The 14,716-nt window shown below is 37.8% G+C and overlaps 2 protein-coding genes across 2 annotated transcripts; both read right to left on the reverse strand.

The window, feature by feature from the left end:
* Positions 1–735: 735 nt before the first annotated feature.
* On the reverse strand, positions 736–2,845 carry LOC311302316 (L-rhamnose-binding lectin CSL2-like). The gene is made up of 9 exons (XM_084428102.1): positions 2,759–2,845; positions 2,298–2,354; positions 2,203–2,226; positions 2,049–2,105; positions 1,784–1,919; positions 1,556–1,665; positions 1,367–1,411; positions 1,133–1,253; positions 736–933 (listed from the first exon to the last, which is right to left on the reverse strand). The coding sequence occupies exons 2-9, from the start codon at positions 2,326–2,328 to the stop codon at positions 828–830; spliced, it is 630 nt and encodes a 209-aa protein (XP_084284228.1). The 5' UTR covers positions 2,329–2,354; positions 2,759–2,845; the 3' UTR covers positions 736–827.
* An 8,259-nt stretch (positions 2,846–11,104) lies between these two features.
* On the reverse strand, positions 11,105–13,210 carry LOC311302902 (L-rhamnose-binding lectin CSL2-like). Its single transcript, XM_084429029.1, has 9 exons — positions 13,178–13,210; positions 12,705–12,761; positions 12,610–12,633; positions 12,456–12,512; positions 12,186–12,321; positions 11,956–12,065; positions 11,766–11,810; positions 11,532–11,652; positions 11,105–11,301 (listed from the first exon to the last, which is right to left on the reverse strand). Exons 2-9 carry the CDS (start codon positions 12,733–12,735, stop codon positions 11,196–11,198), a joined length of 630 nt encoding a protein of 209 aa, XP_084285155.1. The 5' UTR covers positions 12,736–12,761; positions 13,178–13,210; the 3' UTR covers positions 11,105–11,195.
* Positions 13,211–14,716: the final 1,506 nt, after the last annotated feature.

Here is a 14,716-nt window from a genome sequence, read left to right on the forward strand (position 1 = left end):
TCTGCAACAAGGCCTAATTCCTCTCCCTGACCAGCATCTGAATCAGGTAATGGTAAGCGTAGTTGAGGTCAGAACTTGGTAGATCAACCAGAGAAGGGCCAACATAAGGTGAAGTAACAAATACTCAATTCTGTGGCTAAAGATCTAAATCTCTCAACATCTGGAGAGTCTGAACACATGAATGAGTTAGAGAGATCAGCTCTTCAAACTTACAAGCCTGTGCTCAAGTTAGAACACAGGAATGAGAGACATTCAGAAATCCCAGTTAACTTCATCCCTTCCTGACACGAGAGAGATCAGCAACTTCAGATGAATACACCTTACTTCAAACCAGCTAACAGAGTTGTTACAATAATGTTCTCCAAATATTGTGCAAAAAAAAAAAAAAAAAAAAAAAAAAGTTCTCTTGATGTTAGAGGAGCAGCTTCACTTATGACTAACCAGACAGACTTTATTTCTGACAGACTATAACAAGTCTTATGGAAAACAGGTTTATATGTTGATGAATCATTTCCAGGTTGCCGTTTTTAAATGAGAAAGTCCTCTATGTGCCTACCTGGTTAAATTTAAGTTGACATTGCCATCACGGTGATCAGTGTTTACTTTAGTTGGGCTCGACCCTTGTTAAGTTCAGCCATTGTAGAGGTTTTCAGAAAACATTTTGGCATTGATAAGCATTTAGAAACAGGTTGTTTTTGCACTGAAAGTTTGCATTTTTAAAGCATCTGGATTCCACTTTTATTTTTAATATTTACTTTATTTTGCTTTCATTGTCATTTGTTTACATGATCAGGACACAAGGTACAGTTGTGGCAGGATGGTCAATTTCATTTACAGCAGTATGTCACTTCCAGATACTTATAAACACCCACACATGGATCAGAGAAGACAGAATTTGAAGCATTTAGTTCACAAGACTTCTTCCCATTACACCTTAAGAAAACAAAATTGGAAAAATTAGAAGAGAGATATTGTCTATTAGCTCGTATCATTCAACATCCTCTCAAAAATGTCAACTTAATGTTTCTTCGTCCACATATTAAGTAGTCATTTAATAGTCTCAAATGTGCATTGACCCTTTGATGTCTTGTATAGAAGATAGAGACACCTAAAGTGACTGTAGATGAAGTACCTGGATTGCAGGCAGCTGGTCTGAGGAGAGTAACAGTCTGGTCTGGTTGCGAATTCATGAGGGCAGGTTACGAGATCTCGTCTTCCATAATTGGCATGATGAACATGAATAACACCTTTACCTTTTGATACACAAGACACTTGATGAGAATTTCCTGAATGACTGTTTGTATTATGGACTGGAGGCTATACACTAACCTCAGCATAGTAAGAGAACATACAGAAAATAACTTACCACACTTAATGATGCTTTGACTATTTTCACAGGTTACACTCCTTTCTACATTTTTTTATTTGGGTGGAAGGGGAGCAGAGGTCAGAAATATATAGTAACTACCAGTACAAGATATTCAAATATTTTTACTCATTTGTTACAACTTAATTTATAAAATATTCAGCTCAATTTACAATGGAAGTTACTTACCTGCTGGGAGACAGTCATAAGACAGAGCCAGGTATTTATAAGTTCCAACACAAGGATCAGAGAAAACAGAGTTCACTGCAGGAACAGTACAGCACTTACTTCCATCACACCTGATTTATGGACAGAATGACAAGTACTTAATAGCTTTAATATACAGACAATATGAATCTAGTGCTTGATGTATAAAGTGAAGTTGTACATTTTTCCTATGCTATCAGTTAAACCTACCGATCAGACATTATAGAGAGGGCCTCTGCGGTGTTGCAGTGTGTATTTGAGATCTGATTAGCTGGTTTCTCACTAATGCACGTTTTGGAACAAGTCCGCCCATAGTTGGCTTGATTGACCTTTATGAAACCTGAATCTATTGTTTAAAGAAAAGAATTGTGGTAGTTTAAGGACATTCCATGTGGTTGGAGACACAAAGGCTCAAGATCCCCTTATGACCCTGTTCCCTGCACTCATACTGTTGTATTTAGGAACAATTACTCACCACAGGTGAGATGCGCAGATTCTCCTTCACATACCACCATTTTTTTTGCTTCTGCACCTGCAGAGAGGAAACGGAAGCAAGATTACTTAAACGTTCTGCACTTGAAAGTCTTTATTTAATCAGACTAAACATGTATTAGTCAGTATTGCCTTACCATGTTGATACAGAACCAGCAGCACTGAAAATCCAATAAAAACAAGTTGAAACATTTGAAATCATGCATTGAATTGGTTCTAAATAAGTACTTACAAGTGATCCAGCTTAGCTTTTGCACCAGCATGTTGAATGTGTGAACAGAAGAAAGCCCTGGAATTATTTTAAAGGGACATGCAAGCACACAGTATTTATAACAAAAACAAGATTCCAAAAAACTAAATTTTCACTCAAATTGCAGTAAAGGACTAAATCCCATTATATTGTTATATTTAGCACAGGTTAATCCAGTGGTTCTCAATTCCAGTCCTCAGGACCCACTGCTCTGCACATTTTGTATGTCTCCCCATTTAACACACCTGAACCAGATCATCAGCTTATTAGGAGAGACTCCATGAACTGAACGGTGTGTGTCAGATAAGAGAGACATACAAAATGGTCCCGAGGACTGGAACTGAGAACCACTGGGTTTATCCAAGTGCAATTTATTGAAAATAAACTAATACAAAATAACCAATACATGACTACAACTAGAGAAGCATAAACATGAGACTCACCAAACAGCAGTTACAGAAAACAAAGCTTGACAAGAATCTATGGGAACATGATGCCTATATATACACAAGGACTAATCACATAACAAGACACACCTGAAAGTAAGCAACACCATTAACCAATGTGAAGACACAACTGAATACCACATGACAAGACCATAAACCAATGAGAACAAGACATGGCAAAGGAACCAAATCCACAGGGGGCGTCTCAATCAGCTCCCTAACTCCAGAGTCCGTAACCAAACAGAAGGTCCATGAAAACTAAACCTAACAAAACATAATGATGACATTTTGTACGTTTATTTCATTATTTATGTATAATTGTATTTCTTCCACATTTATTTATGTTTTCATTTATTTATACATTTATTTCCACTTTTATATATTTCCACATTTATTTATGTATATTTGTATTTATGTCTACATTTATTTATTTCCACATTTATTTATTTCTAAATTTCTTTGTCCGTATGGTAATGAGGGGGGCGTGTTTTACCTCAGACATTGCAATAGAGAGCCTAAGTCCCTCCCCTCCGCTTCCGGCTCATGGGACCTTATTTCGGAAAAAATGTGTATGGTAGTCAATGGCGAGAGACAACTTATCTTTTTATTCCGTCTGAACTGTGCCCTGAATTACACATATGATGTTTGTCAATTTAAAAGATAATTATGAAAGTCAAGAAAGGCGCAGTTTGTCATAAAACAGAAGAGTAACATTTAGTTTTATGTGAAAATCGCTCAATGAACTACATCTCTCGTCTCGCACTATGTACGTCACAAGATCCGTTGCTCGTATGTGTGCAGTCTGGTACAAAACACTCAGGCATGACGGCGTAACGTTACGATTATAACGTAAGACTATAGAAAAAATGACAGATGTTAGCTTCAGTAAAGTTAGCTTCATTCATTGAGAGAATAGGTATGACGTCACATGTGCGCCTTTTGGGTTTGTAGTCTTTGTAATTACGTATTTTCACAGTCTTATACCTCAACAATTTTACATCAAACGGCGACTTTCTTGACTTTAAAATGTGTCTTTTAAATTGACAAACATCATATGTGTAATTTAGGGCACAATTCAAACGAGATCAAAATATTTGTTGTCTCTCGCCATGGTCCCATGGTGTTCCACCGGAAGGGGAGGGACTTAGGCTCTCTATCGATCTCTGAGTGGCAGTGCTGAAGCTTAGAAGTCACCTTATGGTGTGACCAAACCAAACGCAAGAGATTTGTGGACGTGCCTTTGCAAGTCACACAGGGAATGGATGACTGAGAGATGAGCAATATGGTCAAAATCTTATATCATGGGTTAAGTCACTGAATATCACCCTAGTATATTGGGTGAGTATCCACAGGGCCATATAGGCAGGGTTTTATAATCACAGAGGTCTCAAATTTTAGTGAGTTAGGGTGGTTCGGGGACACCCTCCCCCGATAAAATTTTGATTTCTCTGATCTACATATGCGGACACAACGTACAAAAAAACGTAATAGAGAATAGAAAAATCGGAACAGGTTGCAAAATATGACCAAAACAGAATATAAAGATATCAACGAAGCACCTGAAGAGACTAATTTCAACTCTTCTCTACTTCTAAACACTCAAAATATACAACAAAATGCATTTAAGGGCTAAAAAAGTGGATTTAGCATGATATGTCCCCTTTAAGACATTTGAAAGGCAAAAAAACTATGTCAGTGGTCAGTAGATTATTTGTCAATACCTACTCTCTCCTCTCTCCATTACTCTTTCTTTTTATCCCAGTCTCCTTATCTTGCCCTTTCTCTTCCCCAACTGAAGCTGAGCTTTGACTAATAGTCTTTTCATTTTCATCTGTGCCAGTGAAGAAAGTAAACATATAGGGTAAACTGATATTTATGTTTTATGAAACATTTTCTTAGATCAGTGAATTTAACGGCTACCAGGTATTCGTGAGATTGATGAGATCTTTTATTTTACTAGGGGCATGTGCAAGACCTCCTTAATCTCCCTATTGACTGCATTTCAAGGCACAACTAGATACTATATATATATTTTGGTGGCCCCAAAAAAACTTTTTTCTCTTTTCTCCCAATTTGAACCCTGCATTTTGGTCTACCACCAGTTTAAGTTATCACATAAAAAAATTGGCTAAATTAAATGATATTTAGGGGTTGCACAAGACAAAAGAAAAATCACCTATATCACTTGATTAGCGGTATATACATATATTTGCTGAAATGTCAATATTTATGTTGTTTATTCCTTAAACTTAACATGGAGCTACATAAAGGACATATAAGCATAAACTGCAACTTATTTGGTACATATTATAGAGAACTTACCATTTTAATAGTGAATATTATTACACAACAATCTTATACTAATGTATTTCTACAAGTCTGTTCAATTTGCTAATTCAGATGGAGAATTGGCAAGACCTTTGACAATTGTGCTTTTGTTTGAGTCAGGATAGCTTTCTCTGTGGCGTTTAACCACCTGTAGTAAGAATCGTTTCTGTTCTTCTGATTTGGTTAATACAGCATTAAAGTCCTGTATCAACTTGATGTCCCTTTCTGCAGTGTCATTCACAACTTTTAGGGATTGAACTATCTTCTCTGCACATGTGAATTCCTCATTTTCCTTCCATGTCTCAGGCTGTGTTTGTAAGAACGACTCTGGTAGGCCAAGAATTGTGAAGAATGAATTTGTATTCATTGTCACAAAATTGCTGAGGGTCTTCTGTTCATAGTTCCCATTAGCATCAAGTCGGTGAGGTGGATCATCTGATCCTTCTTTCTCTCACATGTTCCTCACCATCTGCATCTTTCTCATGTGCATCAACATTGTCGTCAAAGAATGCGAGCCCCATCATCACTTCACTCAAGTACCAGAGGTGTCGCTTGAATGCAGTCAGTGCTGCTTCCTTGACAGTTGGATTACTGTAAGCATACAAAGCTTGCATGAACTGTAGGTCATTCGAAGGTGCTCCAGCTGCTGAGGGTGCTGTAAACCAAGCCCGGATATAGACTTTTGTCACAAACAATAGGAATTGTAGGATGCCACGTTCTTCAGATGCTCTCAGTTTAAACTGTTTCCTGAACAGCCACATTTTGAAACAGTAGAGAACTCGTGCCATCCAGCGTGCTCTGTGTAGTGCACCTGGAGCCTGAATATGCACCCCTCGTGCTGGAGATCCACCAAGAAAGATAACAGCAAGCTCTAGAAATTCTTTGTAGTCATCTCTTTGCTGCTTTTGCTTAAGGTGTTTCTTTACAAACTGTAATATTTCATCTTTGAAAGGGAGCTGTGGAGAAAGATGCAGCATCAATTGAAGACCATTTCTCCTTAAAGCGCTTAAAGATGGCAATATCTGGTCCAGAAGAGGTTGATATGTGCAGTGCAGTGAAAACTTTCTCTAGGATGATTTCTAAAACATGGTGACGACATGCAAAGTGAAGAAGACTTTGTCCTAGGGCCCGTTCTATTAGTACACTGAGGCGCCCTGTGTTACTGGCGGTTGTGTCAAAGCAGAGACCTTTGACATTTCTGGATATATTCCATTCATCTAGGCAAGCTATGACAGCATCAGCTTGTGCTTGACCTGTTCCAGACTCAAGTTTTGGTACACCCAACAGCTGATCAACATCATATCCTGTAACAATAACAGGTAGTCTGTCAACTTTCTCTTGTCCAGTTAGATCAGGAAGCAGCTTGCCATCCCAATGGACTGTCAGTGGTACCTGCACTGTAAAGAGGTTGCTGTAAATTTTAAATTTAACTGTAAAATGTTTACAGTATTATTACTGTATTTTCACTTATAGTATACGGTACTATTTACTGTACTTGCATTTACAGTATTACTGTATTTTCACTTACAGTATACGGTACCATTTACTGTACCGAACTTTCTGAAATGGACCGTCTGGCAGGTCCACTGGCTGCAATGGGGCTGGACACGTCCGGGCGGTTTTGACAGGCGGAACAAGAAGCAATGGTTGAATGCACATCATAGTCCATACGAGGCCACCAGTACAAGTCTCTTAGCCGTTGCTTAGTTCGTACCACTCCCTGGTGCCCCTCGTGTGCTAAGTAGAGAGAACGATGTCGTCTTAGCGGCCTCTAATTTAATAACAAATGATCGTTGCGACGGAAGTAAATCAATCAAAACTAACTTTAGCTGGAAAATATCTTTATTCAAGAACCACTATAAAGCCAAAATCTCTGTTACCTTAAATTATCCGTTTGTTACTGTAAAGCTGCTTTGAAACAATCTACATTGTTAAAAGCGCTATATAAATGACTTGACTTAAGTGAATGAATTTAGCAAAGCAACTGGCACAACTAGTCTCTGCCCTCTCAAGATATACTCATGCACAGCTAGTTCATGCCGGATCTGAAAGTACGCCCTGATCGTTGAATCCATTTGTTTCTGTGTTTTAGGCCAACCTTGTGTGATTTGGGCATGCAGCTTGGACAACTCTGGGCAAGATTCACATACTTCCAGGAGTTCCTTCGTCAGAATGGCTCTTGAAAGGTCCTTTGAAATCTCTGCAACAAGGCCTAATTCCTCTCCCTGACCAGCATCTGAATCAGGTAATGGTAAGCATGGTTGAGGTCAGAAGTGGGTAGATCAACCAGAGAAGGGCCAACATAAGGTGAAGTAACACATACTCAATTCTGTGGCTAAAGATCTAAATCTCTCAACATCTGGAGAGTCTGAACACATGAATGAGTTGGAGAGATCAGCTCTTCAAACTTACAAGCCTGTGCTCAAGTTAGAACACAGGAATGAGACATTCAGAAATCCAAGTTAACTTCATCCCTTCCTGACACACGAGATAGATCAGCAACTTCAGATGACTACACCTTACTTCAAACCAGCTAACAGTTTTGTTACAAGAATGTTCTCCAAATATTCCGTGTAAAAAAAAAAAAAAAAAAAAGTCCAGTTCTCTTGATGTTAGAGGAGCAGCTTCACTTATGACCATGCGCGTAATTTGCACGGGGGTTACGGGGGTCATGACCCCCTCAAAAATCAGATCCAGCTAATATAACCCCCCCAATATCATCACATCATTCAGATTAAAATAAATATGAAATATTCCGAATTAATACTTTTGTTCGTTTTCTTTATTAATTTCATTTGCCAGCAAGAAAGATAGTATCATATTTAAAAAAAAGCTGTAATGTACCCCCGCCCACCGCACCGACTAGCCTACTTGGTATTACCAGAGACTATTTATTATGAGACATGCCACTTCCTCAATCCTCAATACAACTATATAAGGAAAACCCGTAACGGCAAAGATGGCGGTTGTGTGCACATGTCCCGCCCCTCCCGCTGGTAAGCCAATCATCTGCTTTTAAAAGTCAAGCCAGGAAACATTTAAGCCTATCGTCTGGTTCCACTGGCGCATGCGCACAGTTGAGGTTTTGCGACAGCGGAGAGAGAGAGAGCGCCCCGGTCGCGCGCGCGCTCTCTCTCTCTCTCAGAGCACGCGTATTAATCAAAATAAAACAACATTATGGTAAAAGGTCGGAAGACCGAAGTTTCATGTGAAGCATTCTGAGATTTTTTTTTTCCTGAATTACCGCTGGGTGTGATTTGTGCTAAAATACGTTGCCTTATCTTCTCTGAAATGCATTCCGCACATTCAGCTGACATAAAATTACTCTCTAAATAAACGAAAAAACCTATCCAGTGATGTAATGTTTTCTGTGTTGACACTAACCTTGTGGGATGTCCATGTCCTAACTGCTGGGATAATCACACAACCGTATGACACGTCCAATTCGCGAACTAATGACTCTTTTGAACCGATTCATGTAAATGAATAGTTAAAACAACTTATCTATATAATACATTGTTATTACTGATAAAGTGCAAACCTGCTTATATTTAAATAACGGAGAACAATATTGACATTGATTATTGCACAACACCGGCATTCTGGATAGAGACGTAAATGAAGTTGGTGTCGTAAACTCTTGCGCATGCGTAGTAAAGTATAACCTGTGGGGAAAAAGGCATTTTAAACCTTATTTTGGGGCAAAGTCATCAAACTTTTTCAGCGATTTTTATCATATTTTACTGCTGTTTCTATACATGCAGTTTTTATGTCCCGGTGACCAGTTAAAGTGCAGTTCTGACTCTCTGCCCATTCATTTAGATAGGAGCCTGGTCTTGTTAGTCCGAAATAGCTGCCCGGAGGCGTTGCCAAGATGGCGGCCGAGTGGCACGACTTGCCTAAAAGGACTTTGGTATTACCCAACCCGCTTTCTCTACCAAGTTTGTTAACAATTTTGCGCAGTCGCTGGGATGAATGGTTGGAGAAGCATGCTAACGGATGGAAAGATGAAAAGGACACTGAAAGGCAGCCAGACAACGATTTTTCATTGTTGGTCGACACCAGCCAAAAAGAGGAAAAATCCTGACCAAACGGAGGTACCCCTATATTAGCTCAGCGTTTCTCAAAGTGTGGGGCGCGGGCGCGGCCCACTGGTGGGGAATAGAGCCATGACAAGTGGGGCGCGACAAACAGGATTTGTGCCCAACTTTTTAATTCCTTTATTTATTGACCATACACTCAAAACAAAACAAAGACACGTTTAAATGTAAGCCTTACTTAACCTTTACACACGTAAGTTTAAAAGTTTTTCAAGGCGACCGTTATTGATCGTAGTATCACTTTATGGTTCCCATGGAGACGCGTCATTCATTGCTTGTCACACCGCAGCCACGCTGAATGACTGATGATCTGCTTTTATTTCCTTTTTTATTCAAAATTTCACAAATTTGTTAGCTATAGCAGGATATATATGATATTCCGATTGTCAAATATGTGCAAGTGGATGTGTTTTGTTGTTCAAACACCTTTATAACGATCGCGTTAGTTGAGCTGTATGCGCAACGTATTTTAGGTATCTTATTAAAATACCTAAAAAAAAAAATACGTACATTATTAGGAATTTACCACCTCCGGCTCAATTTGAGATTATTATTATTTATTTTTATTATTATTATTTTGTTCTTTTTGCATGGAGTTGAATCAAAGCACAACTAACGTTAACGTTAGTCCACACTTGTATTTTCTCAGTTTCTGAATTTTATGTTATCAGAGGCTAAATGCAAACACACATTTTTTTTATCTACTTTTGAGTCTTATTTCATGCAAAGTGATAATATAATTGCACTTTCATTTTCTCTATTTGAAAGTTTTTAATGCTGTTCAGGGCTCCAGACTAACTTTTTTCACCTCCGTCCTGGAACCGTCCTGAAAAACGATTTGAACCGTCCTAAAGTGAATGTCAACCGTCCCAAAATAAACATGTTGTTTCTGTACTTTGTTATTATCATCTATAGTTGTTAGTTGTTAGTCACATAACAAAAACACCATTAAAATGTTTATGATATATAGTATTATATTGATTTAGCTCCATTCAAAGTAATTATCTGTAAACAGGTAAAAAACAGATTTAATAAAAAAATAACAGGAGTGTATGCTTTTTTGTATTCATGCAGAATTTATTTTTATATTTTTTTTTATATATTTTTTTACATATACGAAAATTAAGATAAAAATACGTACAACTCAAAACGTTTTGGAGTTGGTTGGATTAAAAAATAACTAATAAATACTGGTGACAACATATCTAAAAAATATCATCATTCTTTATTCTTTCAAGCAGCAGACATATTTATTTGTATGAATTAAATATAATGAATTATTATTAAAGCTATTAACGAGCAGTGAATGCTTTTCTCTTTTCCTTTTGTTGCTTGATCAATACACAGACCGCATTAGGTTTATTACCCACTGTCACTTTAAGACGTCGGATCATGTCCAGTGACGTGCGCTGATGCACATCCAATACACTCAAAACTGTTTAAGACATAACCAACATAGTTTACGTGAATACTCTCCAAAACGGACATTTCGACATAATGTTGTGTGTATTTGTCCATTCAGACACGAAAGAGAGCTCAATTCAGTACTCGCGCGCATGTTACCTTGGCTTTTACACAAGAAAATTATTCAATAAATAAGCCGCGAGTTTAACCCCCCCAATGGTAGACCCAAAGTTACGCCCTTGCTTATGACTAACCAGACATACTTTATTTCTGACTGATTATAACATAAGTCTTAAGGAAAATTAACAGAGGTATATATGTTGATGAATCATTTCATTGGACATTGCCATCATGGTGATCAGTGTTTACTTTAGTTGGGCTTGACCCTTGTTAAGTTTTCAGCCATTGTAGATGTTTTCAGAAAACATTTCGGCATTGATAAGCATTTAGAAACAGGTTGTTTTTGCACTGAAAAATCTCAGAGACCATTTTTAAAGCATCTGGATTCCACTTTTATTTTTAATATTTACTTTATTTTGCTTTCATTGTCATTTGCTGACATGATCAGGACACAAGGTACATTTGTGGCAGGATGGTCAATTTCATTTACAGCAGTATGTCACTTCCAGATACTTATAAACACCCACACATGGATCAGAGAAGACAGAATTTGAAGCATTTAGTTCACAAGACTTCTTCCCATCACACCTTAAGAAAACAAAATTGGAAAAATTAGAAGAGAGAGAGAGAGATTGTCTATTAGCTCTTGTATCATTCTACAGCCTCTCAAACAGTAAACTTAAAAAAAAAAAAAAATTACTTTGCAAGTAGTCATTTAATAAACAGGATAATAATAGTCTCAAATGTGTATTGACCCTTTGATGTATAGTATATAAAATAGAAGATAGTGACACCTAAAGTGACTGTAGATGAAGTACCTGGATTGCAGGCAGCTGGTCTGAGGAGAGTAACAGTCTGGTCTGGTTGCGAATTCATGAGGGCAGGTTACGAGATCTCGTCTTCCATAATTGGCATGATGAACATGAATAACACCTTTACCTTTTGACACACAAGACACTTGATGAGAATTTCCTGAATGACTGTTTGTATTGTGGACTGGAGGCTATACACTAACCTCAGCATAGTAAGAGAACATACAGAAAAGAACTTACCACACTTAATGACGCTTTGACTATTTTCACAGGTTACACTTCTTTCTACATTTTTTTTATTTGGGTGGAAGGGGAGCAGAGGTCAGAAATATATAGTAACTACCAGTACAAGATTTTCAAATATTTTTACTCATTTGTTACAACTTAATTTATAAAATATTCAGCTCAATTTACAATGGAAGTTACTTACCTGCTGGGAGACAGTCATAAGACAGAGCCAGGTATTTATAAGTTCCAACACAAGGATCAGAGAAAACAGAGTTCACTGCAGGAACAGTACAGCACTTACTTCCATCACACCTGATTTATGGACAGACAATGACAAGTACTTAATAGCTTTAATATACAGACAATATGAATCTAGTGCTTGATGTATAAAGTGAAGTTGTACATTTTTCCTATGCTATCAGTTAAACCTACCGATCAGACATTATAGAGAGGGCCTCTGCGGTGTTGCAGTGTGTATTTGAGATCTGATTAGCTGGTTTCTCACTAATGCACGTTTTGGAACAAGTCCGCCCATAGTTGGCTTGATTGACCTTTATGAAACCTGAATCTATTGTTTAAAGAAAAGAATTGTGGTACAGTAGTTTAAGGACATTCCATGTGGTTGGAGACACAGAGGCTCAAGATCCCCTTATGACCCTGTTCCCTGCACTCATACTGTTGTATTTAGGAACAATTGCTCACCACAGGTGAGATGCGCAGATTCTCCTTCACATACCACCATTTTTTTTGCTTCTGCACCTGCAGAGAGGAATCGGAAGTAAGATTACTTAAACGTTCTGCAGTTGAAAGTCTTTATTTAATCAGACTAAAGATGTATTAGTCAGTATTGCCTTACCATGTTCATACAGAAACAGCAGCACTGAAAATCCAATAAAAACAAGTTGAAACATTTGAAATCATGCATTGAATTGGTTCTAAATAAGTACTTACAAGTGATCCAGCTTAGCTTTTGCACCAGCATGTTGAATGTGTGAACAGAATAAAGCCCTGGAATTATTTTAAAGGGACACGCAAGCACACAGTATTTATAACAAAAACAAGATTGCAAAAAAATTCACTCAAATTATTGCAGTAAAAGGACTAAATCCCATTATATTGTTATATTTAGCACAGGTTAATCCAGTGGTTCTCAATTCCAGTCCTCGGGACCCACTGCTCTGCACATTTTGTATGTCTCCCTTATTTAACACACCTGAACCAGATCATCAGCTCATTAGGAGAGACTCCATGAACTGAACTGAGTGTGTCAGATAAGAGAGACATACAAAATGTGTAGAGCAAAGAGTCCCGAGGACTGGAACTGAGAACCACTGGGTTTATCCAAGTGCAATTTATTGAAAATAAACTAATACAAAATAACCAATACATGACTACGACTAGAAAAGCATAAACATGAGACTCACCAAACAGCAGTTACAGAAAACAAAGCTTGACAAGAATCTATGGGAACATGATGCCTATATACACAAGGACTAATCACATAACAAGACACACCTGAAAGTAAGCAACACCATTAACCAATGTGAAGACACAACTGAATACCACATGACAAGACCATAAACCAATGAGAACAAGACATGGCAAAGGAACCAAATCCACAGGGGGCGTCTCAATCAGCTCCCTAACTCCAGAGTCCATAACCAAACAGAAGGTCCATGAAAACTAAAACTAACAAAACATAATGATGACATTTTATACGTTTATTTCATTGTTTATGTATAATTGTATTTCTTCCACATTTATTTATGTTTTCATTTATTTATACATTTATTTCCACTTTTATATATTTCCACATTTATTTATGTATATTTGTATTTATGTCTACATTTATTTATTTCCACATTTATTTATTTATAAATTTCTTTGTCCGTATGGTAATGAGGGGGGCGTGTTTTACCTCAGACATTGCAATAGAGAGCCTAAGTCCCTCCCCTCCGCTTCCGGCTCATGGGACCTTATTTTGGAAAAAATGTGTATGGTAGTCAATGGCGAGAGACAACTTATCTTTTTATTCCGTCTGAACTGTGCCCTGAATTACACATATGATGTTTGTCAATTTAAAAGATAATTATGAAAGTCAAGAAAGGCGCAGTTTGTCATAAAACAGAAGAGTAACATTTAGTTTTATGTGAAAATCGCTCAATGAACTACATCTCTCGTCTCGCACTATGTACGTCACAAGATCCGTTGCTCGTATGTGTGCAGTCTGGCACAAAACACTCAGGCATGACGGCGTAACGTTACGATTATAACGTAAGACTATAGAAAAAAATGACAGATGTTAGCTTCAGTAAAGTTAGCTTCATTCATTGAGATAATAGGTATGACGTCACATGTGCGCCTTTTGGGTTTGTAGTCTTTGTAATTACGTATTTTCACAGTCTTATACCTCAACAATTTTACATCAAACTGCGACTTTCTTGACTTTAAAATGTATCTTTTAAATTGACAAACATCATATGTGTAATTTAGGGCACAATTCAAACGAGATCAAAATATTTGTTGTCTCTCGCCATGGTCCCATGGTGGACCATGGCGGGACTTAGGCTCTCTATCGATCTCTGAGTGGCAGTGCTGAAGCTTAGAAGTCACCTTGTGGTGTGACCAAACCAAACGCAAGAGATTTGTGGACGTGCCTTTGCAAGTCACACAGGGAATGGATGACTGAGAGATGGGCAATATGGTCAAAATCTTATATCACGGGTTAAGTCATTGAATATCACCCTAGTATATTGGGTGAGTATCCACAGGGCCATATAGGCAGGGTTTTATAATCACAGAGGTCTCAAATTTGAGTGAGTTAGGGTGGTTCGGGGACACCCTCCCCCGATAAAATTTTGATTTCTCTGATCTACATATGCGGACACAACGTAAAAAAAAAACATAATAGAGAACAGAAAAATCGGAACAGGTTGCAAAATATGACCAAAACAGAATATAAA

Source organism: Rutilus rutilus (assembly GCF_951802725.1).
Source record: "Rutilus rutilus genome assembly, chromosome: 13".
Lineage (NCBI taxonomy): Eukaryota > Metazoa > Chordata > Actinopteri > Cypriniformes > Leuciscidae > Rutilus > Rutilus rutilus.

Coding starts and splice junctions, on each gene's coding strand:
- LOC311302316 (XM_084428102.1), bottom strand. CDS start 2,328: ATGCTGGTGCAAAAGCTAAGCTGGATCACTT. Junction 2,227..2,297: donor AAAGCTAAGCTGGATCACTT/GTAAGTACTTAT, acceptor TTGGATTTTCAG/TGCTGCTGGTTCTGTATCAA. Junction 1,412..1,555: donor TTATGACTGTCTCCCAGCAG/GTAAGTAACTTC, acceptor AAAAAAATGTAG/AAAGGAGTGTAACCTGTGAA.
- LOC311302902 (XM_084429029.1), bottom strand. CDS start 12,735: ATGCTGGTGCAAAAGCTAAGCTGGATCACTT. Junction 11,811..11,955: donor TTATGACTGTCTCCCAGCAG/GTAAGTAACTTC, acceptor AAAAAAATGTAG/AAAGAAGTGTAACCTGTGAA. Junction 11,302..11,531: donor ACCAGCTGCCTGCAATCCAG/GTACTTCATCTA, acceptor TGTTTTCTTAAG/GTGTGATGGGAAGAAGTCTT.